At 40.7% G+C, this 26,632-nt stretch overlaps 1 protein-coding gene and 1 long non-coding RNA gene across 2 annotated transcripts in view; one reads left to right on the top strand and one right to left on the bottom strand.

Moving 5' to 3' along the window:
- The window catches only part of LOC306801114, a 212,035-nt gene extending 204,534 nt beyond the window's left edge, over positions 1–7,501 (top strand). The window contains exon 2 of the long non-coding RNA XR_013773991.1: positions 7,433–7,501. This is a non-coding gene — a long non-coding RNA (uncharacterized lncRNA). The remainder of the gene's footprint in view (positions 1–7,432) is intronic.
- The window catches only part of MPPED1 (metallophosphoesterase domain containing 1), a 58,897-nt gene extending 40,696 nt beyond the window's left edge, over positions 1–18,201 (bottom strand). Inside the window, exons 1-3 of the mRNA XM_079303828.1 lie at positions 18,115–18,201; positions 5,385–5,647; positions 254–435 (exon numbers count right to left, since the gene is read on the bottom strand). Coding sequence (XP_079159954.1) covers positions 254–435; positions 5,385–5,536 — 334 coding nt within the window. The 5' untranslated portion in view covers positions 5,537–5,647; positions 18,115–18,201. The remainder of the gene's footprint in view (positions 1–253; positions 436–5,384; positions 5,648–18,114) is intronic.
- Between the last annotated feature and the right edge of the window lie 8,431 nt (positions 18,202–26,632).

The following is a 26,632-nucleotide window of genomic DNA, read 5'->3' as shown; positions in this document are numbered from 1 at the left end:
CACTTGAGAGTGTGAAGGCAGAACAGATGAATAGTCTCACAAATCCTATTTGCTCAGTTGGAAAAATGCAAAAAATATTTGTTGAAACTAAGGGGAAAAAAATCAGATTCCTGCTCACTGCCATTCAAATTTAAAAGTCAAATTAATATTCATGATTTCTGAGTGCATGATGGTTTTTAACTGGGAGGCAGAAGGGGCAAATACAATCTGTAAACAAATTTACTGTTGAATCCACACAGAATTCAGTACCTACCTAGCCACTCGTTGAATTTTTTTACTTCACTAGGAAGCCCCAGCTCAGTAAAATCACCAGCATGTATTAACACATCTCCATATGGCATTTGGATGGGATCAGTTCTTGAGTGAGTATCAGAAATACAGACAAATCGTGTATATCCTGGAGGCTTGGGAGCGTCGTGGGGCACCGGATCAACCCTGTAGGAAATGCATCATAACAAGGTTATAAAGTATTTACGTACTTCTTAGTGTCTGCTTTGCAATTCTAATGCCACTTTTTACCTTTACAAAAGATTGCACAGACTTCTAAATCTGCCTGATGGAAGGATTTATTAAAACAAACCTAACACTAATGGGAGGTGTAAAAATTCTTGATGTTCACATCACAACATTTTCAGTATTTGTTGGGCAGATAGATTAATTTAAAGAGATTAAGGAAAAGAGATTGGACTATGGCAGTAACTCTGACACAAATACTTACAAATAAATCAAAGGCATTGCCGGTTTCAAAGGAAAAGTACTATCCCATTTCATTGTTTAAATATGATTACACTGTACACAGGGAAAAGATTTATTTTAGATACCTAAATAAGTTTAATTTTTTTTTCTAATTATAACTCCTTTTCTGCAAGTTCCTTAATTCCAGCAAATTTAATTAACACATTTTGGAGATATGTTTCAGTGTGTTAATGCAAAGCAACATAAAAACTCTCCTAACAGCTGTAAATGCATGCTAAAGCCTGACTATTGTCAGGACAAAGTGAAGACTTTCTGGGCTTAATTACACTAAATGAAATCAGATGCTGTGAGGGGTGAGGCTGCATTGTTCAGAACCCAATCTCTAAATTTAAAACTGGAGAAATGAAAAGATCTAACCCAGCTTGATGAGACTCATAATTTGCAAGAGGAAATCAGAGAACACCTCTCTGCTATAGAAGGAATACTTGTTTTCAAATCAATCATTTTAACCTCAATCCATATTTTGTTCAAATATATAGAAGCAAATCTATCTATATGCAGCCATACTGTATCTATTACTCCAGTTAGGGAATTCTGGTGAAAAAATCAAAAAGCAGGAGATGCAAGAGCTATATTAGTGTCACTAGAAACCAGAGAGATATACAGAATTGTTATGAAGTATTTTACTTTTATAACATTTCTTTTGAAAGGACAAAAAAAATTTAGTTTAGTTCACTGCTGCAATATACAGTACTTATTTCTATCCCTTGCTGGTTGTGCTTCAATTCAGGAGCTCACTTTTACATAAACAAACTCAGGGGAAAAAATTATAGAGATCTTTGCTTTTAATAATACCACTTCTGTTTACTAGGTAAATTTTCAAAAAGCATTTTATTGCTTAAAAGGTGTAAGATAATAAGCTTTAATCACTCAACCTTTTCTCTGTGTCAAAAAATTCTATGAGATTTATAAGCAGATAAACTGAGGTGGTTTTGACAACTTCACAGGATTAGTGAGAGGGTGAGGAACAAATCTAAAACATTGAAATCTTGTTAAATACAGAAAAAGGTCTTAGCATTTTCCACAAAATAACTACAAAACCAGAGTGTGAACCAATTATTTTGTACCCATCTTTCCCACATAGGAAGAAGAAATATTGGGGTTTTTACAGCAAAACTGGAGGAGCAGCCTTTTGGTAAAAAGTTCCAGGTTTTGAGCAGAAAGTAGCTAAATATGAGCTGAGGAGTAAACCCAGCTGTGACCAAATCCAACCTCACTACATGCCAGGGGCATTTGTAAGCCAGGATGCAGTGGGAACTCCAAAATTTGGGTGGCAAAGAGTGCAATTCTTGGACTCTGAGCAGCTGGAAACAGCTCGTGTAGGGCTCATGGGGATGGGCAGATGAAGGGCTGAGATGTTAAAAATGCCTCTGTTTTGGAGGAGGAGGGAGCTGCCCAGGGCAGGCTCCAGGGCGGGCAGCAGGGATGCAAAGGAATGTGGGTGGGGAATGGTGAGGATTTGCCCTCAGGTGGGAGCTGTGTGAAGGATGATGCACAAAATGAACCGGGATGCTTGTGTAAAAGTGATGAGGGGCTGATCTTGGCTATCACTGTAGCTGCTCAAGCTAAAAGGATTAAACTTCAGTCCAGAAAACTGAATTATTGCTCTCCCTGCCCAACACTTCCCAAAGTGAGTTACAGATGGCATTACTGTGCCAGCTTTATATCATGGGTACTGCAAACATAAGGATTTGGACTGGTCTAAAACACCACATTTTTGACTTTTTGTGGTAGAGTAGCCTTTAAAGCAGATAGTGCTTCTCCTCCAGAATTTGTTTAAAGCTTGGGACAGCAGTGAGTTGGGTGTTATGGAGCAGTGTACATTTCATATAGGAAGTTGTGTGGAAAGAACAGCGGACTTACCATGGCAACCCCATGCAGCACATAATGCACATGCTTTGGGATGGGGATGGGGAAGGTGTGGACAGCATTTTCCTGGTTGCTGAGGTATGTGTTACTTTTAAATTCTCTGCAACAGGCCAGGGAATTTTCGTGGGAAAAGGGCATCAACACACACAGGAAAAGGAAAAAAAAAAAAAAAAAAAAAAAAAAAAAAAAAAAAGAAAAAAAAAAAGAAAAAAAATAAAAACCCACCCAAATAAATGAGATGCAGATTTCTCATGTTGAAGTGACATGCACGCACTGAGACCATATATAGGTAAAAGCATATGTCAAGTTTCACAAACACATCGAAGCTGTATTACTGGAAATAATTTCTGAAGGCTCAATCCCCATATTCTTGTGTAACACATTCCCACAGCAGCTGTCACACCAACACCCAATGCACAGCTTGCAGCACAAGCAGAGGAATACAGATCTGCTGATTATTTCTGTGCAAATGCTTTTGTTTTTCTTTAGATCAGTAGGAAAACTTGCAGAGAAACTGAAAAGCGAAGTTGGAACATCTCAGAGCAAAAACACTTCAAGAGGTTAGTTTATACACTAGATTTCAGTACTTCAGGAAGGACTGAGCCACGCACTTTCCAGAAATGACTGGTGGACTTGAAAACACTGGCAGAATTCACCACCCTTCCTGTCAGAGGCAGCTCAGTCATCTCACAAGCAAGGGATGCCAGACTATGAAAGGTCTAGAAAGGGCTGAAATGTCAAATAAACCCAAACCTGCACAGAGGACCAAGGAAGAGCTGCAAGACTGAATCCAGAAGAAAAGGAGCACACAGCCCTCCCCCCCATGGTTAAAGTAGTTTGCTGTGAGTTCAGATGTTAACAGGTCTGTGTGAAATGTTTATGATTGCCTGCAACATCACTAATGGAGGTATTTTGAGCCATGCACAAAGCCTTCACCTCCCTGAAGTTAAGGACAAAACTTGCATGCACAGAAGCAGGGCTAAGATTTCACCCACAACAATCATGCGAATAAAAGGTGCTTTTGTCACCCTTTTTATGTCTACTTTTCTCTTCTTTGTTACTATTCTATTCACTGGCAGGAAGAAAAAGCAGTCCTGCTGGTATTCAGAAACATTATTTACTATTTCTGTACAAAGAGAAAGCGTAGGTCAGATTGTGGTACATGTTTCAATTGATTTGGCCTGTTTTTCTATTTGCACAAGCTTCTTCAGTAGTATTAATCATTCATGAGAAATTGCTAAACTTTTCTGAGGAACTATTTTCTAAGGATAGCTTATTTTCAACTCCCTGCTTGGGTGCTGGGTTTCTATCATGTAGTTGACTGCCTAAGCCTCCACTACCATGATTTCTTACTGGTTAGAAGTTTAAACAGCATATTGTTGAGAACCAAGTGAATGCTAATAAATAACTTATTTTCAGCCCAGTAAAAAACTTTCAGCTTTTAAGATCAGGAAACAAATTCCTGAGTGCCCAGAATCTGTCTGAATATTCACAAAGAATAGCTAAGCCTCAACAAATCAGGCAACCTGCATTTGGCATTTTTATTTGTAAAAGTATTTCTGAACCCACATTTGTTTGTTTGTACTTTTTCTACCATTTGCCAGCTCTATAAACAAAAGATGTTTCCCAGTGCTAACATTCAATTCATTTTACTGTTTGCATTTCAGTGGGATCTAAAAAACCCCAACACAGACCATAATATACTGCCCCCAAAAAACAAGTGTTTGCTTACCATCTTGATATACATGTTAGTCATCAGATTTTTTTTAATATAATCTAATTTATGCCTAAGAAGCATTCACTAAATAGACACACAGCGTTCAACCTGTCACAAGTGCTGAGTTTTTTAACTGCAGAAACCATGACCTACGTTTTTAAGTTATCAAATCATATTATACACAAAAAATGTAAACTAGGTGACTATTTGTTCAATCTTCCTAAATGAAAAGGGTTTCCTTTAAAAAATGAAAACGAGCCATCTGATCTAAAGATAAGGCTGCTTCTCTTTTTAATAAACATAATAAAACGGTGCAGACATTTTTATTCCCTATAAAAATATTTTACAGTAGAATTTTATACTTAATTTATTTGTAATAGCTTTACTGTTTTGCTCTTCCTTCTGGCTTTAAACTTTATGGCAGGTTTCATTTCGTAATTATAATTCTCCAGTTTACGTTACAAGTAAATCATCTAGAGCAGTTAATTTTACTGATGTTGTCATTATATAAGAAGTCAGAAACAAACACATTATTTTAATTACTCTTACAGCACTTGGCATTTTCAGAAAGTAAGTTGTCGGATGGGTGCCCACAGTATTTTATGTATTGATATGATTTTTTCCCTTGTATGCAGCTGTAATATAACCAACCAAACAGAAATGTGTGCAGTACAGATCCAGGCTTAGTATTTCCAGCATCCATGTACATCAATATGCAAGTGCACAAAGCAAACAAACATTATTAAGATTGCAGAAAGTATCATCCTTGTAGCATCTCGTGTTTTATTGCCACCGCTTGTTCTTTATTTCTCTTTTTAATACGTAAGTGAGGAAATACACCAGCGAGGAAATCTTTCTCTCATCTTTTAACAAAGTACTTTTCAAACGGAGTGATTTCTTGTCATTATAGTAAATATTATTAGAAAGGCAGCAAAACTGCTTTCTTTGAATTCTTTTTGACTGGCCCATCAAACAGCACATCGACAAGGCAATAACCATTCAGAAGGCTGTGCCAGAGCAATAACACCAGCACAATACTCACATTTGCACATGTGGGGGCTGGAACCGTCCCTGGTTAATGTTGTAGAAGGTGAAAGCCTGCGTGGGGTTGGAGCTGTACTCGTCCACCTCGATGATGAGCCGGCTGTGCTGGTGCCTCCTGGCTGCCATGATGTGGGACTGGGCGAAGGCCATGTCTGCGCGCGGGGCCGGCGCTCTCAGGCCACCATCTCTGCTATCTTCCTGCTGCAGGGGCCAGCACCATGGCAGCCCCCAGCCCAGCCAGCACAGCCCCCTGCCAAACACCTGCAGCAGAGGGGAGAGAGGCAGCGTGACTGCGGGGCGCTTCACCCGCTCGGGACCCGCGCTATTCCACGCCAGGGGAAGGCGGAGGGATGAGGGCAGTACACAGCACAAACTTGCTTTAGTTAGGGGTGGGAAGCTTGGAGTGAAAGTAAACTTGCTACAGAACATAGCTTCAGTATTTCAGACTTTTAACCCAACCCCAAAAGACAAGACTGTCGTTCAGAAAGCTACATCAAATCAAAATGGTTTTTTCCAAGGCAACTGTTGTTGGGCTAGGAGAGCGGTGAAAAGGATGTAACAACAAACTCCCTTCATTCAGAAGAGAAGTAAAAGCTCCTTGTTAAAGTATCAAATCTCACTTATATAGAGTAGATCGTAGCAAGGACAGAAGTGATTTCAATGGTGCAAGGCAGGTAACACCCCTGGTGAACAGGCTTTCATGAAAACATCACATCTCTCACACATCCAGCAGGTGCTTAACCATTGTTATAATTCTTTATCTTTTGTTCTCCTTGACCAGCCTGAGAGAATCCAAGCTGCTTCTTTCCTTGACTTTCACCAGTATCCACATACAACCATTTATTTTCTTTCTTTTTTTTTTTTTTTCATAGAACTGATGTAGTTTCATTCCCCATCCTCCCTCAAAAAACCCCACCAAACTTTAACCAGAATACAGGACTACACACACCTCAAATGCAAGTTAATTGAACAAGAACTAGTTTAACTAGTTTTTTTCCAAACTCATGGCATTTATTAGGCAGAAGCATTGCAAGTGCCTGTTCTTCACATCAACAGAAGAGAATGGCTTTCTGTGCACTTGATCCTGGTTTCATAGCATCACTCAAGGAACTCCTTGAGAAGGACACAACTCCTTGGATGAAGGACATAAATACGAAAGGCTTCCCTCTTCAAACACTTTTCAGTCAGTGCTAGCCCAGCATTCTGTATTCACAGGAAAACAGAGTGATTCCAAGGCTAACACACAGTTAAATGTTACTAAATATTGAAAAAATATAAAATCCATACAGGTTTTGTGTTTGGGAATAAATTTTCCCTGAAGGTTATACAAGTCTAGAACAGCAGTACTGAAAATGGATAGGGGAAGAACAACGTGAAATCAACTGGAATGCAAAAGAGTATCCCCTAGAAACAGCAGAAAGTAATTTAAATGTGAATTTTGCTCTTATTTCCCAGTTTTAATAAAAAATGGATTATGAGTTATAAAGGTGGGTATTTTTTACAGTATAACTTTGCATCCTTTTAAAAAGTTGCCTGACTTAAATATTGACTTTCATGCAAGCAGGGGCTCTTTTCTTCTAGGGAATACAAGCAATCTGACTCTCAAAGATGTATTTCATGAAAAGCCATGCTAGAATGCAGCAATTCACTTAATATGCAGAGTTTTGGAGAGCAGGACTAGAAGCATTTTCTGTGGCCATGCTGATGTGCCTTTCTGCCATTCTGAAGGGACCACGGTGGAGAGTGATGGATGAGGGAAGCCTTCACAGTCACTCAAATTTTTAGAGCTATTTACAAGTACTTAGGTCCAATTTAGTTTAGTGGCAGTCAAGCACTTAAGCATCTTTAAAAATCTGGGCTGCAGCCCTCTGCTTAACTACCGCAGATGTTAAGTGCTCCAAGAAGTGGCAGGGTATTTTTGTTTGGGGAAATCTTGTTCTCAGGAAGCCGAAATGAAAGATTCAGCTTGGTTTTTGTTGCTGGCTGAATGGCTGTAAGACGATGACAATTTGCTGTCACTAACAAGCCGCAGCAAAACAGCCTCAGAAAAAAAAAAAAAAAAAAAAAAAAAAAAAAAAAAAAAAAAAAAAAAAAAAAAAAAAAAAAAAAGAAGAAGCAGATTCCTATCTACATGCCCTCCCTTCGAATGGAGTGGTAAGGAAATGCTAGAATAACAACAAAGAAAATTTGGGATTTCAAACACTTTCCGATGCCGCTCAGGCTACAGAAGAAGCAGCAGCACAAAGGAATGTGCCAGAGCAGGGGGAGGGAAGGGAGGCACGATCCTTGTAAGAATAATCAAGTATAAATTGCTGCATTTAGGAAATAAGAAATTATGACAGCAGATGTGAAGAACCTTCCCTAAGGAGCTTCCTGTATTAAATGATGCATTTGTAAAGAAGTTTGAATAGTTAAGGTCAGAGATTTTATAGGGGGCAAACTGTTCTAAGTGAACCTACTTCTGTTTGAAAGAAACTGTTAGAACTGGTGACCTCTAGAAATATTCTCCAGTAAGATTAAAAAATTTATGATTGCACAGCTCTACACAAGGATTTAGAACTACCTGGAAAACACAGCCTTTTATCTACAATTCAGGGATTGTGCCCACCTTACACACAGCTGAACCGGGGTTCCAAAGGAGTTAAAGCACTGCCTTAGAGACCCAGAATCCCCTTTAGCTTTAGGAACTCTCAGGAGCTCACAGCGGGTGAAGAAAAGCTTCTGTCAGCCTCCTCTTTGGGTTCTGTGCTTTACAACTCACCACAAGTCCGATGTCAAATCTGTTGCAGAAACTCTGGAGAAATGTGCAGGTACCCCGATATCCACCCTTTGGCTCTCTTCCTCTTTCTAGGTTAGTGGAATACCACTTACCAACATAATCTAACTCAAAAGACAAATTTGTTTGGGAACAGAAGCACATCAGGAGACCACCCGACACACCCTTTAGTGCTGAAGAGCTCTTTTAGGCAGGGAATCAGCCCTTGCACACTGGAAAGTGAGTGAATCACCCCATTAGGCCAGCCTGAGAGAATGTCAGCAAACACCCAGCAAAAAGTTCATCCTATATCCAGGTGAAAAACGGGGACAACCTGTCTCCTTTGATGAAAAAAAAAAATTTAAAAAAGTAAAGGAAGGGGAGGGGGGGAAATGTAGCAACATATTGAGTTTTCTGTTCAGTGACAGTCACTCACTGCCAGCCCTGGACACATAAAAAACAGAAAAAGAAGGGAGGGAAGGGAAGGGAAGGGAAGGGAAGGGAAGGGAAGGGAAGGGAAGGGAAGGGAAGGGAAGGGAAGGGAAGGGAAGGGAAGGGAAGGGAGGAAGGGAAGGGAAGGGAAGGGAAGGGAAGGGAAGGGAAGGGAAGGGAAAGGGAAGGGAAGGGAAGGGAAGGGAAGGGAAGGGAAGGGAAGGGAAGGAAGGGAAGGGAAGGGAAGGAGGAAGGGAAGGGAAGGGAAGGGAAGGGAGGGAAGGGAAGGGAAGGGAAGGGAAGGGAAGGGAAGGGAAGGGAAGGGAAGGGAAGACAGATCCTGAGAAAAAAAAAAAAAAAAAAAAAAAAAAAGAACAGCAATCACAGAAACGCCTTGTGCTAAACAGAAATCTTCTGTGTAACACACAGGATCAGTAAGCATAATTCAATAGCAAGCTGATTTCAAGCTCATTTCAGAAACATACACAGATGTCTTTGAACCTTACCTTTCAGTCTATGGTTTTCTTCCTGCATAAGTGATTGGCTGACTACTGACATTCTTGGTGTTCGACAGAACAAGCTGTCTCCTTCCAGCTTGACTGATAACCAGACTGACACCCATTACTCCCCTCTTTCTGTTTCCATTTCCAATAGTCCCCCAAATCGTAACTTTTCCTTTCTTTTAATATTCTGAAATGTATTGCTTTCCCAAACCACAGTATAAAATGCAGCAGGGAAATAATTATCTGCTGCTGTAGCATGCAAGTTTTAAAATTATATGCCCAGCATTACCAACACAGAGAGTTAAGACTCAGATCCCCACAGCAACAACATGCTAACCATCCTCTTCCCCCAGACTTATGGAGCTGCAGGATGTCTGCCAGGGAAAAACAGAGAAATGTAAAAAGGACTGCAAGAACATGAATACTAAAATAAATATCACAAACCTGGCTGTTGGAATCACAGACTGAGAAAAAGCTATTAAATCAGCTAAGCCATCTCCTTACTGAAGGCAGGAATGTTCTCTGTACATTATTTTCCTGCTGTTTTTTCCAGTGTGTTCAAATGGGCCCCCAAGTCCACTGTGTGCAATGGACCCTGCTCCAGCCTTGAGAAGGTTTCACATCAGGCCATAAACTGTGAGGATTGAAACACCTCTCCTGAAGAATTACTGGACTAGGCAGGTAGGACTACCCAGATATACTTAAGTACTTTATGAGGTCCTCAAATAAATCTTTGTATTAAGATTTTTTTTTATTTTTCAGCCAGAAATTTCTGGTGTTGTATCTCACCAACATAAATATTTCCCCATCTACATTAACTTCCCAGCCTTTTTATGCATTCTATTTTTCTTTTTTTTTTCTTTTTTTTTTTTTAATTTTTTTTTTATTTCAAGCCAATGTTTTATTTTTATCTCACTTCTCCACTCACAAATTTTGCTTTACTCTTGGTTCACTCTCATGTCTACCATCTCTCCCCAAATCTCACTCCACAGACCCCATTGTTCTCTCCATCATCCACCCTTTGTCTCAAGTCTAAAGACCCCACTGACACTTCTTGAAAATAACTCCAGCAGCACACAATATGAATCCAGAATTGAAGAAACATGGCTCAAGCAGATGTCGCTGAAATAATTATAAACCAGGATAAAATATTGATGATGATAATGATAGTAATAAAAAAAAAGTAATTAATTGGGAGAAAACTATAAAGGTCTTCTCTGTTGAGGAATGAACTTTGCTAAGTTGCAAACATCTGGAGGTCAAGGAGAACAATGTGACTGTAGCACATCCCAGCAAGAAGCTGAACAGGGGTAGTTGCCAGATTTTCCACCACCAGTGAGACAAAGAAAGAGACTGCTGGGACTCCTCTAGGCAGTACCAAGGTTAGGGGCAAAGATGCAACCACAGAAAACATGTTCATTTTGCTCAGCCTGCCTGACAAGCTGGGGTTTGAGGAGACAGTGAAAGAACAAAATGTAGTTAAAAAAAAAAAAAAAAAAAAAAGGCAACATTTCCATGCAGCTAAAACATATCAAAGCTGTATTTTAATCTTTTTCTACCAGGTCCAGGTCTTCCCTTGCTACAGTGGCTCATGAACTGTCAGATCACTCCTTACATAAGGAAGTAGACCCTTTATTTAAACCCCCAAAAATCACTAAATCACTCCAGAGTACTCTGCATCATCACAGTAACATTTTTACAACCTCCAGCTTCGCTATCACAAATTTCTGCTTTTGCTTTAACCTCCTGCAAAATGCTCTTTACAAACTGACCACCAGTAAATGAACATACTGAGACTAGAAAAGCAACCACTTACTCTGAGAAATAGGCTGAAAATACTGAGGGTTTTTGCTAAAATACCCATTTCAGACAGTTCAGATAGAGGCCAATCAATGGAATCAGTCTGCTATCTTCAGTTCTGCCACCAGAAAATGAATATTGAAATAATCCCAAAAATGCATTATTCTGTGGGAAAGAATGAGCCAGGGAGATCACAGTGCTGATGAAAACCTTTCCAGGGAGATAAACTTTCCTCTTCCTCCTCTCCATCTTCTGGAACAGAATGCAGGTCCTGGGAAAGCAGAATACTGAGCCTCCCCTGGGCAGCCTGGTGTGCTCACCTGACAAATGAGGACTTTAGAGGGAAGGCAGAACAGCCAAATGTCATGGAGACACTTGTGGATTTTAATTTGATCACTTCTGGTGATGGAATCATTAGGCTTCCTAAATGAATAAGATTTGTCGGAGATAGGAACATTTTCCATTCCATTAAAAAAAAAAACCAAAAAAAAACCTGATTATGCACTTCTTAGCTTTTTTATAAAATGTCTGAGGTGGTTTTCTGTGCCAGCAAATATAAGTTCATCATCAGTCAAATGATACTCAGTTCTGTGACTGTATCTTTTCCCTGGAAGTCATAGCTATTTCCACCCATATAAGCAAAACCAGGGAAATTATAAATTCAGGGTAATTCTAAATTACCTGTAAGCCTCAAGACCCTACTCTTTTTGTCCTCTTCTGTTTAGAATCTCATATTTCATATATCAATGGATACTTTGGTGCCTCATCATACATCTCATGTATCTGTTAACTGCAGATCTATGGGGCACTGAGCAATCAGGTTTCTAACATGAAAAAAAACCCCAGTGGCTTAAATAAAACCTCTTATTTCTCTGTAATTTCAATCAACTTAACCTGCACTGAGAAAAAACAAAAAGGCAGCAAAATCCCTCAAGTTATTCTCACCATTCTAAAACACACATCACTGCTCTTCTCTGCAGGTTACAATGACCTGCCACATAGAGTATGAGAAAATTCTTGGCTGAACTGTTTTTTCTTCAAATTAGTTACTTCCTTTGCTCTAGAACATAAATATTGCACATTTCTCCACTTACTTTCTTTATAAAGAGTACTAACATACTTGTGAGCTTTAACTGTTATAAAAAGATTGTATGGACCCACAGGTAGGAAAGGAGATAAATTATTTGGGTTTTGGGACTAAGTGGCAACATCCACTACTGTGAAGTTTCATCCAAAAAATATACTGCACCTACTGTACACCAAAGTTCTGACCAGGCATCCAGGGAAACATACAGACACTGAGTTCAGAAAACACAAAAATGGCACTTTACCCAAGAAATCCAATTCTGTATTTATTTAAGGCAGTTATCACTTAGAAACCTTCTTTGTCAGCCTTATTTGGAATGATTGTGTGGTTTTAAATTACTTTTTCTCATTTCCCTACTTGGTTCCCAACACTATACAGTAAATGAATATTCTATTTTTGAAGATTAAGTTTTATTTTGGCTCATTAGCAGTATCATTCTCTGAATCAATTTCTCATCCATACAAATAAACTGTTCATTTATTCAGTTTGAAAAATCAACACAACCTAATAATCATGCTTTGTTTTCACCTTAAACTTCTGCTTTAACATACATCCAATATATTTTAAACACTGGAGTACTCTAAGATTTACAAATAGACAGAATATTTGCCAAGGCTAAATGCATAATTGTTATCCTACATATTATAGTGCCTGAATGTATAAAACATTGTCCTATTTCAATGAAATATTTAAATTGATATTTTTTTAAAATAAAATAAAATATTTTTCCTGAAAAATACATTATTTTTGCTCAATACTACCTTTAGTTATCTAAAAATACCTGCAGAGATAGCTAATCTATGTAAGTAATTACCTCTAGGGAAGGAAATTTTAAATAAATATCTAAGAGCCACAAAAATCATTCCTCACTCTAAAAAATTTGCCTTAGTCTCTGACAGTAATGCATAATCTGCTACGTTACTGTAAACCATGTGTATGTATTCATGCAGGAAAGATTAGAAGTCCCCAAATGAGAACACTCATTCTAAAGGAAAATAGCCAAAAAAACAGGTTACGTGGGGAAATTACAAAAAAATGGACATTACAACAGGAATAAATCAAGATTGTGGGGTTTGATTCTACATTTCAGTTTGCAATTTGTGCATGTCATCCGGTTAAACTCCTGAATCTTTCAAAATGTTATTTACTGAAGAATGGAAGTACTGAGACGTATTTAAGACACAGTGTGGTGTTGATTTTTAACTCAAGAATGTTCTTTTTCTTTACTCTCCGGTGACAACCACATCCTCCTTTCCTAGCCTAGTACGAGCTCTGCTGGGTGAGATCCACTTGCCTGCAACACTCACTTTATCCAAATTGATTTCAGTGGAATTTGTGTGTAATAAATTGACAGGATCTTCCCTTTTCCTGCAGCAGCACCGCTCAGCTGTGGATTCATTTCTGCTGCCAATATTCTCATCTGATTTCAGAAAGAGATCTGATGCTAACAACTCTGGGTAGGACAAGAGCACAAAAGAGAAGTGGCTCAGCCATCCCTGTAGTTCAAGGTGAATGGAATGCCAAAGTGCCAGCACAGATGTCAAAGGTGGGATGTTGAACACAGCTCACATGTAAATATATTTATAGTGATGCTACTTCTGGGATCAGTGTCTCTTTTTCTACTCAGACCTGGAGTATATAAAATTATAAAATTAAACAAGCAAACCCTTAACAGCTACATTTTTTTCTCTTACACACAAAACTTTGAAAATTAAGAATGCTGTCATATTAGTTTTGCTGTTTCCACTTCTCACACATTTAGCTGCATCTCTCCTGTTGTTACCCTTTGTGTCATCTAATTCATGTCCAGGGAGGGAGTCAGTGGGTTTGTTACCTTTGTTTTTCCAGGTATTACCTGATGTAAGGAAAAAACAGTCAACAGCCACTTTTCCTACCCTGAAATCATGTCCACAAAGAGCCCCCCTGCATGGTCCATGTGAGATAAAGAAAAGTTGCCCCTGAATTGTGCACCATCCATCAGCTGATTCACTGACTGCTTGGAAAACTCCCTTGAAAATTCTTATTTGCACTGGTGAAAAGATTTTTAAAATAAATAAATAAATAAATAAAAAGCAGGTAAAATAAAACTATACAGTTTAGGGATAGAAAGTAAATAGAGATCAAAATGTAAAAATATCTGGGAGGAAAATAACTGAATTTTGAAACACACTCACTGTACATTTTTTAAAATTTTCTTTTCCCTTCTGTTTTATTTGATCAACATGGTGAAATCTGAACATTTTTTGATGCTGACAAACCTGAGGTTTCTACTAATATGTGTTGAAATTGAGATTTATTGTCGTTCTTGTTGAAGGTACCAGACAGTTAACCTCTGTCAGTAGCCAAGCTCTCATCTACCCCATCCCTACATTAGGCAAGGTGTCTTGAACTTTTACCAGAATCCACTCATACTGGGGACAAAACTCAGAACAGCAGTACAGTGTAGAAAACCTCCAAGTAGAAATATTACAGCCCCCAGAAACTCAACAAAGGATACAGGAGAAAAACAATGTAGTACAAGAATGATCGGTGCAATGGCAGCACACCGCCTTCCTTCCATTTTCTTTTACGGAGAAGGAAAAAATAATGCAAGATTAGCATCACAAAAGGCAGAAGTGGAGAGGAGATGGGATATGATAAGAACCAGGAGAGGAGGGAAAAGGTGATAAGGAGTAAAGTGGCGTGCAGGAGTTACACAGCGCGTTAAGAGAAGGGATGCGATTCCGAGAGCAGGCACAAAAACGAGGATTGTGCAAAACAGCCAATCAGGAAAAACAATCAAAAATATCAGTCACCATCAGCCTTCTTCATATGCTACTTGTGCAGCTGCTCTGCTGGCTTCAGTCTTTAGTTCAATGGCAAGACCCTCGGTGCCATAAGGGAAGCTGGGCTGACTTCATGGCAGAGGAATTCAATTTAAAAGCCGAAGAGGACACACCACATAAAAAGTAAGCTTGCAAAGAAAAGTGATATACTCTTATTTTTAGCAGAAATATACGAATTATACATATGTAACAAGTGAGGGCTAATACTTGTAATTGAAATGCATTTCTGCATTGCACCTCTCAATCAGTAAAAACAAGCCCTGACTACACTGATACTAGTCTGACACAGACTACAGTGTATTTAAATGATATCATAAACTCAGTCTTTAATCGTGTAGCAAATAACAGTATTTTCAATCGTGACTGAATGGAAGACGCTAAGCATTTTGTGTTTAAGTTACTGTAATGAATCCCAAGTCAGTTATGACTGCAAGTTGTTGCCACATATATACCACGATGGCTAATTGTTAATCCCAATACAATTCCCACTGCCTTGTCAAAGCACGGCCAAAGTGTCGCACTTGTTGACAGTTTCAACAACGAGGTCAAGCAGTGAACAGTGCCCAGGAACGATCTGCTTTACCTCCAGAGGTGGTTTCTGCAGAACCAGGGGAACAGCCAGTGCTCTAACAGCTCTGCCACTTTTTGCAATAGATCTGATCAGGGACTGTCACTCTGCAACCTTGCCTGAGCATCACATTCTCACGCTAGTTTATTTGTAATTACATTGGCTGAAAAGATGATTTTTCTAATAGAAGTTAAAGGGTAACAATCCAGTCACCTTAAAGAACTCTCTTACATCACCAACTTTGCTTGTATTTTGGAGCATAACCTAGAACAGCCAGGATTTAAAATTTAGAAAAAATAATTAGAGACAACTTTCTCTCAGACACTCTCAGACAGATGAAATTCACCTATGGAAAGTGATCACAGAACCCAAACCAATGTATGACCCAGAACACCCTAATTAAAGTTTCCAGTGCTTGCTGCAATATTCTAATATTCCTTCATGTAACTGAACATGTGAAAAGCTCTTCCTTCAGCTTACCTTGCACATCCCGCATGAATTCTTCAGAACAGGATTCAGCAAGGATCAAATGGACTGCACTGAATTATTTTTATTATGTTTATTAACCAACTGAGATGAAAATTGTTCTCACGGATGAAAAGCATTAAAATTCTCAATTACGAATGCGTTTTCTAATTACTATTTGATATTGTTTCCATATGTCTGAAAAAAAGAAACTGACTGGGTAATTGACTAAGCAGTTACCTGGTTTCAGAGGATTTGAGTCTCCTTTCTTGGAATTCAGTGGCAGAACTCTAGCTGGCTGAAAAACCAATGATCTCTTTATACATTTCTACTCATTCTACTAAAAAGAAAAGTCCACTTCTGTGTAACTCTTCAGGTCAGGGGGACTGCACCTGAGGCAGCAGATCTGAACATGTTTGGTTCCCAGAAGGACATTAATGTAGAGGGGGTTTTTTCTGACTTAATATAGTATATTCAATTAAATAAATATGATCACAAACGACACTATATTCTATGAACCGTTAACTGAAAAAGAAGAAACATCAATGTCAGAGTCATCTACGAATGTATGCCAGATCAGAACTCCAGTCTGCTTTACATTCCTGCTGACAGTTCCCATAATGAGCATGCAGCATTAAATAAAAACCATGACCTGTTTAAACAAAGATCAGAGCACCAGCTTTATCTTTGCACTCTCTAATGTTTGTTGTTTGGCATCACAAACTAACACCAAAGCAAGTCTTGTTAATAGCAGCCCAGAAGGTTTTCATACAGGGCATAAGGGGATGGCTCTTGTCCACCAAGAACATTTGTGTATCTTTAAAATGAGCATTTTACTTCACAGGAAGATATTCAGGTATTCTCTGCACTTACTCTGAATTATACCACAGGAGATCAGGAAGAAAGGAGATAGGTGGGATAATGTACAAGCAAGAAATTTTAAAGATTTGTCATGTCTCAGCTTGAGACAATGAAACAAACCTCAAGAGCCAAGCAAAAACTGTTTAAACGTGCCATTGAAATTTCACGGGTAGTAACTAATATGAATCAGTTCACATACGCATCATGCATGGGAAAACCAGTCCATTTAATAATTTAAAGGAAATCCACAAACAAGTAGAAATCAGCCCACCCCCCATTTTTGTAGTACACTACCAGAGAATTTACAATGTCTGGCATCACAAAACTGTTTATTATGAATAGGTGCAACACAGATTGCCATTTTACAATGACTCTATAACTGGTCTTCTCAGAAGGTGCATGATTTTTTTTGGTAGTCAAATTTCAGATGCACGGTTTTTTAAAATGTAGCCTTGCATTGTTAATATCCACCTTAGAAAAACTGAGAGTTCACTTCATCACAAGTCAATCGCAAAGTTTAATAATCATGCCAAGTTATCAATTTATCCAGAATATTCAAAGCTCATTTACACAAGTCTAAATGAACCACAAAATTCCTTACACTGAAGTTGATACGGCTATCAATACCATGCATTATCAGCAGATCTCTCAATGATAATATTGTCAAGGTACAGACTATGCAAGCAGGAATCTTCAACTACTGATCTTCTGCCAAAGAGAATGGAACATTTAAAATCTGCCCGGTCTCTTCACATTTCCTATCCATACCCTCTGTGTTACCCGCGGACAAGCACATCCATTTACAAATGTTTTCCACACTACCTATCTGAAAGTGAGAGACAGAAAACGCTAATCCTAAGAAAGCAATGAAAAGAACCGAAATCTCTACCTAAACGTCCCCAGTCTTTTTTCTTTTTTTTTTTTTTTTTTTTTTTTTTTTTTTTTTTTTCTGTTGCTTTGGGAGTGCTGGATACCAAATAACATCGCAATAAATTACACGCAAACCGGCACGAATCCTACCAAACTTATCGAGCGGTTTCCTCCCGGAACAAAACTTTGGAGGTCACTCAATCCTCTCCTACGACAAAGGGAAGTTCTTCCTCTTCCATCACCCCTTCCCCCGGCTGTGCGAGGGGAAACTACCGGGGAAGGCGAGCACGGTTTTCCACGGGGGCTTCCTTGGCGGTGCTGGCCGGTGACACCGAGCACGGTCGGGGGGACGCGAGGGACGAGCGGCCCGGGGGTCGCAGCCCGGGGGTCCCAGCCCGGCGGTCCCAGCCCGGCCTCCGCGGCAACTCCGCGAACAAAGTAACTTAGCGGCGGGGCTCGGCGGGGCTCGGCGGGGCTCGGCGGGGCCAGGAGAGCTGGCAGGGCTCAGAGAGCAGCCCCCGAGGGGCAGGCGGGGTCCCCGGGGAGTGGTGCCAGCCCTTACCTTGCTCCGCGCCCCGCTCCGCTCGGCACGGCCGGCGGCGGCAGCGCCGCGGGGCCGGGGCACGGGATGCTGCGAGCTCCCGGCGCCTCTCCCTCCGCCTCTCTCCCGATCCTCAGAAAAGCCCTTCCCCCCCTCGCTCCCCCCCTCCCGCCCGCCTCACTCTCTCTAGCTTTGGGGCATAGATATTATATACATATAAATTTTTTTAATTTTTTTTTTTTTTTTTTTTTTTTTTTAAGAAGGCAAGGGGAAGCTTGGTTGGGAGAAGCAAAGCCCTGACGCGCTTGGGGGTGGGTAGGTGGGGGGTGCGGCGGGGGGGGCTCAGACCCTCGCACGGCAGCACAGGCGGACCCATCCCCCCGTCTGCTCGGTCCCCTGCCGGGGGAGGCGGTCGAACCTCACCGCCTTCCACCGATCCCGCACCGGGAACGGGCCCTGCGCCGATCCTCCCGCCCCGGCCCCGACCCCATCCCTGCGGGGGCAGAAGCGCGGGGGGGAGCCCCCCAAATACATACCCTGCCCGCCGGGGCTGCTTTGAGGACGCAGGATTTTGTGCGAGCGATCGCCTCCTTCTCCGGGAGCTCAGCCTCCCCTCCCCCCCCGCCTCCCCTCCCCCGCCTCCCCCACCTCCTTTGGGGGGCCAGGAATCCCCCACTGCCGGCCCTGCCTCCTCGCCTCCCGGCCGGAGCGGGGATGCGCCGGGGCCGCGGCGCTGCATCGCCCCGCTGCTCAGTGCCCCGGCGCTCAGTAGCCCGGTGCTCAGTGGCCCGATGATCGGTAGTCCGGTGCTCAGTGCCCCGGTGGTCGGTGCCCCGGGATGCTCGGCTCGCGGTGCCTGGGGCTGTCCCCTCCCGCCGCGGGGCAGCGGGGGCGGCGCGGGGCCGCCTCCGGCGGGAGGGGATGCTCCGTGCCCCGGCCGGGGGCACAGCATCCTTGGCATCCTTGGGGAGCGGGTGTGTGCGGTGCCAGGCAGGAACTCCGCGCCGGCCTTTCGGGGAGGAAGGGAGGGAGCGAGGGGGGTACCGGCCGTCCCCCTGCTTCCCGCAGAGGTCAGGGCGAAGTTTGGCTGCGGGGGGATTGTCCGGGCAGCGCCTTGGGCGAGAAGGGGCCGGGGGACTCCGGGAGGTCCGGTCCTGGCAGGGCACAGGGAAGGTCCCTTCCCTGACAGCGCCTGGTGTGTTTCTCAGCGGCACCGAGCACGAACAGCATCCCTCTGCTTCGAAATCAGGCCATGGTAGAATCATAAATATATAATATTACAGTCCTATGATATTATGAGTAGAGAGCAGGAGAGTTAAATGCATGCATTGAGGAGAGGCGAAGTACATGTAAAAGGCTTTGCTGCACAGCTGCAGAGTGATTCTCAAATGAAAAAAAAATAATAATTTCAAATCCTTACAAGAATAAATTGAATTCCTGCTCGCATATTCCCGTATCGCCTGCTAGGCAAGAAAGCGTGCTGGATATTGAGCAACAATTAGTGGAGTTACATCTGGGTTTGGTGACTTACTGCTGATCAAACAGCAGGCTGAAAATCCCGAGCTGCAAAACATCCATTCTGGACAGGAAAACTGTACCTTGCACATTTCTTCCAGATCAGGATGAAACAGACAGCGCTGGGAAATGTTCTGGAGGAAATACAAGAAGCCATCGATTCCCACACATGGGACCGAGCAGAGCCAAACTCACACGCAGGCTGCCCCCCGACAAGTTCCCTGCTCTGGGCAGAGGCTAGGAACCCCAAAACTGGACCTGAAAACCTTCCCCCACAGCTTCCATCGCTGGCGAAACATTTGTATTTATCTTGAAAGTTTGCGTTCTGAAGTGTCAGCGGTTTTGCTACAATATAAATGTGCTTGAGAAATTTTTGATCGGCCTAATGGTTAGGACCTATTAGAAACTGTAGAACATGTTCACAATCAATTCACTTATTCAGATGCATGAATATAAGCTTAGAAAAGTAATTACAGGCACCTTTTTTTGGAAATCTTGAGGCTGTGTGGTTTCCCCACGGGAAATATGAGTAATAAATTCCTACTTAAAAAAAAGAAAAAAAAAAAAAAAGAAAGGAGCAAATGTGCTAAGCATTGTTCTTATTTATTTTTGTCTTTAATATTAAAAATTGTTGCTCAAATATTCCAGCTGAGGCAAGGGTAGCTGGATGCAAAACCTTGGTTTCAAGTATTCTTTAAAAGAACAAGCAGAAAGATTTGATATTGGTAATTTAGATCTCCTTTTCACTTTTTAAATTTTAGTTGTCTTTTGCAAGAGGAATGGATTTTTTTTTTAGGTGAACTTGTAAACAGAAATAAGCTGATCAGTATTAGTAAATCTGGTTATTTTCATTTGTCAACTGAGTTAACATCTATAGAATTAACATCATATCTATCCACATTAAATACATTTGGTTTAGGTTTAAAAGATTTTATTAAGAAATTAATTTCTCACCCTCTGATGTTACATAATAGTGAATAGTAGTTGACATTTTTAGTTATTTATGACTTGTATCAAGTTCTCTTTGTATGAAAACTGTCATTCAATTAAAATTTGAGGTCATTTAAAAGTGTTCATTAAAACTATCTTAACTATGCTTGATGCTTTTCAAAAGTATTTTTGCATTTTTAAATATTTTATGAAGTAACTGAATAATGACCTGTAAAAGGAGAATTAAATTGGAAGCTTCTGGTAGCCATGACTTTGATAATCTTAGAGAAAGCAGATCTTATCCTCTCACATTTGGGTTTAGCAGTAGATTGACAGAGGAAAATAGGAGATCTTACTTTTTCTTCTCTAATGTTGATTTTTCAGCTTTATAGTCCTTAACTGACTTGCTCAAATGGATTGAAACAAAGAATATATTCACCCTGCCTGCAGAAGAGACTGGGGCTCTCAAAAATTGCTTTCCTGCATCAGTTATATCCTGCTCCATCTGCTTAGCCAAGGCCTTTGGTCAGGCTGGAGGCATCACCCTCCAAAGATCAGGAACAGCAAACATCTCTTCGTGCCAATTGTATGGGTGCAGACAAAATTTCAACAAAATGTTCCTTGACTGTTTTAATTTTTTTTTTTTTTAATAATGAATTTTTGGGGAAGATATTATAGAACAATGTTGCCCAGAAAGGATGGTATTTGTAGGGATTTTGATGGAATTCTGGCATAATGAAGCAAGGGGTCCCTAAATAGTTACCTTTTGGTTGTACAGATTGCTACTTCAAGGTGGAAGGGCTTATACATCTCAATTTTGAATGATTAGTTTTGAAGATGGAAAATGCTCTATGTGAGCACTTAGGTAGCAACAGACAAAAATTAATTTTCAACTGATAGGGGAGAAAATGATCCCCTTATCTAAGTGAAAGGCACTTGGGCAAATCGAGTTCAGATTACCATGGGAGAAGGCAGAAATGGATAATAAATATAAACCTGTATAACAGTGCATCATTTCACTGAAATTTTGTACTCAATTTGGCTTCTTGGTTGGCAATTATTTATGTGTAGTTTAAATTAAACCTGTGCTTCAAAACCACCTGTTAAACGAACAAATACAGCCTAGTTTAGGATTTTTTTTACATTTCTTGAGCAGTTTGATTTTTACAGATAAGTTAGTGCAGACTTCTGCCAGCACAGTGTCACAGCAGAAGAGGACACACACTGCTGAGTGACAGGCTCTGAAATGTGCCATCCATCCTCTCCTAGGTTCTTCCTTCCCCATTCCTGTGCTTCTGTGCCATGTCAGACTGCCTGCAGGTGCCCTGCAGAGCTCGTCTGTGCCTGCGCACTCCAGCCTGCACTTCCCAAGCCTGACTCCACTCCAAGGGTGCCTTCCCAAGTCTTCAGCTGGATGTAAGGAACAGCTGATCTACACAGGCTGGGTGGTCTTTGCCAGGACAGGGGGATTTGTGGTGGACCTGAGCTGACATGGCTGAAACCTCAACAAACACTCAGGAACATCAGGTTGTGCCTGGCTGTGGTTATCACATGGAGAGAATAATTTATTATTTATTATTCCAGGATGGAAAGACCCATTTCTCAGGCAGTGGAACTTGACACTAACTCACACACACACACAAATAAAAGTTAACAGGTTTGGTTGTTGGTTTTTGTTTTGTATTTTTTTCTTGCTAAATTTTGCATCTTTTTCACAGAAATTTGAAAGTGGGTCTGATGAATGACTAACATCCCATCATCATTTCTTTAGTGGGGAGGAGGTCTCTAACCTGTGCGATATTTCTAAGCTAATAAACAAACAGCTAGTTCTTGACATTAAACTTACCAACCAAATCAGCCTCTTGTTGTTTTCCAGTAAATCTCAGCGATCTCCTTTCAGCTGTGGTTAGGTGTTCCCTGTGACTCCTCATAAAATACAAAGCTGTGGTACTCTGCCTGTGGGGGAAAAGCCTGGAGCCACACAGTGATGTATCTGCTCAGCAGAGAAATTCCCTATTCACAGTCAACACTGCCTGCTGGTAAACTTTAAATTGCCCGAGTTGCTTAAAGTCGTGATTAAAAGCCATTTGTTTCTTTCTTGTCCTGTGCTGTGTTTGGCAAAACAGAAGGGACAAAAGTCTCACAACTGCTTGCATGCCCAGCAAACAATTGCACATTGTCCAGTTGTATGGGTTTTTCTTGTTCTTAAAAATATGGTCTAATAATACTATAGATACCAGAGGACCTTTTCATTTGCCCATTGTGAGCAAAATGAAAAGCTGAAGTCTTGAATATCAAAGTGCAATTCTGTGACTTGTGAAAATGAGTAGGTATATACAGCAGCTACAGAAAAATGACAGGACAAAACCTCAAACAAGTCATCATCATTTCTTCCCAAATCTGAATAAAAAAATAAATAAAGCTTTGGAATGATATTCAGCTTTTAATTAAGACAAATGCGAAACATCACAAATAATGCATTTTACAGGTCACAGCAAAATCATGTAGAAAGTAGAATTTCTCCTTAAACACTGATGTAATTCCAAGTCTTATTTAACATGACTTTTTCTTGAACTTCACTACTGTGTCAGAGGCTGAGATGCTGTAAATAACTCTAAAACCTGAATAACAGTTGCTTATGCTTCTAATAGTAAGATGAAATATCTGCATCCTCCTGTATTAAAAATACAAAATGAAGTAGAGAGAATAAAAAAGAAAACAAAGTATTTGCATTTTGAATGCTGTAGAATTATATATTTGGAACAGCTTTAAGAGATGAGCTGCTTTTCAGTGTTATAAATTAAAAAATATTACCAGGAGACCATCTATAGCAATAAAAGGTTTTTTGTTTGGTTGTTTGAGTTTTACCAGTGATATGTATTCTTCAGCTGAGGGGAAAACGTCCATTTCAACAATCAAGTGGACATATTTGTTGTCCTATTTTAGGAACATATTCCTTTTATGGGCATTAAACACAATTTACTACTGGAAAATTTTAATTTATTATATCTGCTTCATGTAGGGTCTTTCATGTAAACATTATGAAAAGGATTTAATGTTGAATTTAGAAGTTGGGGTTTGGGGTTTTCTGCCCTTTGTTCTCATTTTGTATTTTATTTCTTTGGAGAACTCTTCCCCCCCTTTCAGGAAATTTCACATAATCTTTTCCATTCGTCATCAGCCAGGTTGCTGATTACCAGAGTAACTGCCAAGCTTTCAACTCCTTGTCATCAATGGGCTGTGAATGACAGACAGCATTAATGTTGGCAAGCTCCCACTCTCCTTTTTGCCTTTCCCAAATGTAATTAAACTGCACTAATACAGCGAAAGAAAAGCTGCAGCTTTATTTTACTCACCCTAATAACATAACAATTAAATCAGAGAAGCACACAATTCAGTCAAATAAACCCATCACCACAAGGAAATTCGGAGGTAAGGGAAGTGTGGATCTAGCATTCAGAGAGAAACATGAGAAGAGTTTTCCTTTCCTTTCCTGGCACTCCAGTGACTGCAGAGTTTGACCTTCAGTGAGATGATGAGTCCAGCATCCAAGGAACCACTGACAGCCTGGGCAAAGTCCTCCAGTGTTCCCTCTCTTGCTGCACCTTTGGGTTAAGCATAAAGGGAATAATGAGCTGCTCCTGCAAATCCAGGGTAGGGGATGGCTGGATAAGGAGCAAAACGGATGGGGGTCAGAATGGACAAGTTGGACAGCGCTGCACACCTTGGCCACCAGGACATGGCACTCTCCTGAGCTTTGGGGAAACCTTGAGCCTTTGTTTTAATGCCTGTAGTGGCTAGAGGACAGCCAGGAGTCAGGAAGAGGGAGAAACCAGAATCCTCACCTCATTTGCAGGGCACTGTGGAAATCTATAGAATGCACGTACACCACTGAAGGAGATGAATATAAATATATATATGCATTTCCCTGGATCAAGGCCAGTGAAGAAGTTACTGGCTCACAGAAAAGCAATGGAATTTCCCCATAAACCTCTCATTTCTCACTGCAGTGTTCTAGGATGGGAAGCAAGCACTCCTGAGGAGGCTGAGGACTGCCTGCCATGAGCTCTGTTAGCACAGCTCAGGCTGGCAGGAGAGCCTGTCTCATCCTTCAAGCCATCCTTAAAAGCAACACAGTTGGCTTACAAGACAAAGCAAATTTTCAGTAATGCAAAGGAATAGCTTGACTAAAAGCTGACAGAAGAAAATAAAGGCTGTTACACAACTAACCAGAAACAAGGGGCACCATACTCAAAATGAAAAAGCCAAGACCCTCCTCAGCCTGTATTTGGCCAAAGCAGACACAACTTCCATCATGACAACCCTCAGGCCAGCCCAGCTAAACAGACTAAGTCAGTCTGTCTGTCTGCAGTTTGGGTGAATAATGGTGACTGTTAGCTGACAGGTGGTACCTTATAAATACAGCCTGTGCCAAATTCTCTGAGGAACTGTTCAGTACATACTGTAAGTAAATAAGTAAGTTCTGTGGAGTAAGTCATTTACAAGGCTGAACAAATTGTCCTGCAATGCCAAAAGCAGTTCAGTATGATGATAATTTTCCAGAGGAAGAAAATTTTGGCTGAAATCATCTTTTAGACAAAGTTTAAAGTAGGATGTTATATTTTTTTGTAGGTCTGGGGCTGGGGTGATTTTTTATATGCCTGTTAATGTGGCTAAAGTGCAGTGAACAACAGAAAGGAAACAAAGGGAGGCATGTAAAACATAAAAATGCAAACCCACTGGAGAATAAGCATGGTTGTATAGGGGGAATACTCAAGTGTTGGAGTTGGAGGCTTCTGTTAGATTTGTTTGATACAGTTCTGTTGCTTTAAACAGGCAGTTGCAAAATGGCCCAAAAGACCTTTTGGTTGAGTGTCATGATTTTCTGCTTGATTCAGCAAAGATCAAGCCTGCAGTGTTCCAAGCCAGCTCCAGGCCCTCAGAGGGAGCAACAGCACATCAAACACCCACCTCATCTGTTTTTGCCATCCAGCAAAGAAAGAAGAGGCCACAAAGGACATGGAAAAACATATCAGAAGGGCATAACTGAGCCTTCAGCTGTTCTTGTGTGTCAACCATAATTCTTGTTAAAAAAAAAAAAACATGGCAGATTTGGTTCCTGTGTAGAAACTACCTTGAACACTTTAAAAGGCTTTTCTCTGAGTTTCCGTGGATAGATAATTCCCAAGACTCTGTAAAAATTTAATCTGATTTTCAGACTGAATACTAAGTGAAGATTGGGAATAGAAATTGGCCCTAAAAATGAGAGAAAATGCTTTTACTGCAAGCAAGGTTTGCAGCATTCAATGTGGTGCCCTTTGATTGTCACAGTGGGCAGCTACATTTGGGGCACTGCTAACAGAGGCTTTGGTCCAGGACTACTCCTGGTTTACTCACTGCACCTACATAACACCCTGGATATGTGTTAGTATCTTTGAACAAAATAAGATATATTTACAAATAGGTTGGGATCAACCCAGAGCTGCTGGCCTGAAACTGCACCCAAAGCAATGGGGATTGTGTTAAGAAGAGTGTATTTAGGTCTGGTACACATAATAGTGGGGAGGGAAATTCTACTCTGGGATCTTTGGACACCAGACAGCTTCCCAGAAACTTCCAGATGTGAAGTTTTGAAGGACTTTAATCCTACCAGAGAAGGTTTTTTCCCTGTGTTTTGCAATATTACATAACATTTGCATAAAAGGGGAAGGAAAACATGTTATTTCAATGGTCATTGCATGATCTACTATTCAGAGATGAAATGTTTCTTTTTACTTTTTCTCTGTTAACTGACCAGGGCTGCAAACCTCATTTTCAAATTGACACAGATGCTACTGTTTATGAACTGGGTATTGATACAGGAATTGAAATTACTTAAGAGGATGACAGTCTATTAAAAGGCTAACCTCTCATGGGAAAAATTATTTTATGTTCTTCAAGTACTTAAAACTGTAGAATATGTTCACAACTACTTGTAGGAAAGAGGCTTCTGGTGGGAATGGACCAGCAGTTCTTCAAATTCAGATTCAGAAACAGAGGGGCAACTTACATCCCCTACAGATTGGAACAACTGGTCCTATGGTTTTGTAGTAAC

The sequence above is a fragment of the Erithacus rubecula genome, assembly GCF_903797595.1.
Source record: "Erithacus rubecula genome assembly, chromosome: 4".
Lineage (NCBI taxonomy): Eukaryota > Metazoa > Chordata > Aves > Passeriformes > Muscicapidae > Erithacus > Erithacus rubecula.
This window is presented reverse-complemented; position numbering and strand designations above follow the sequence as displayed.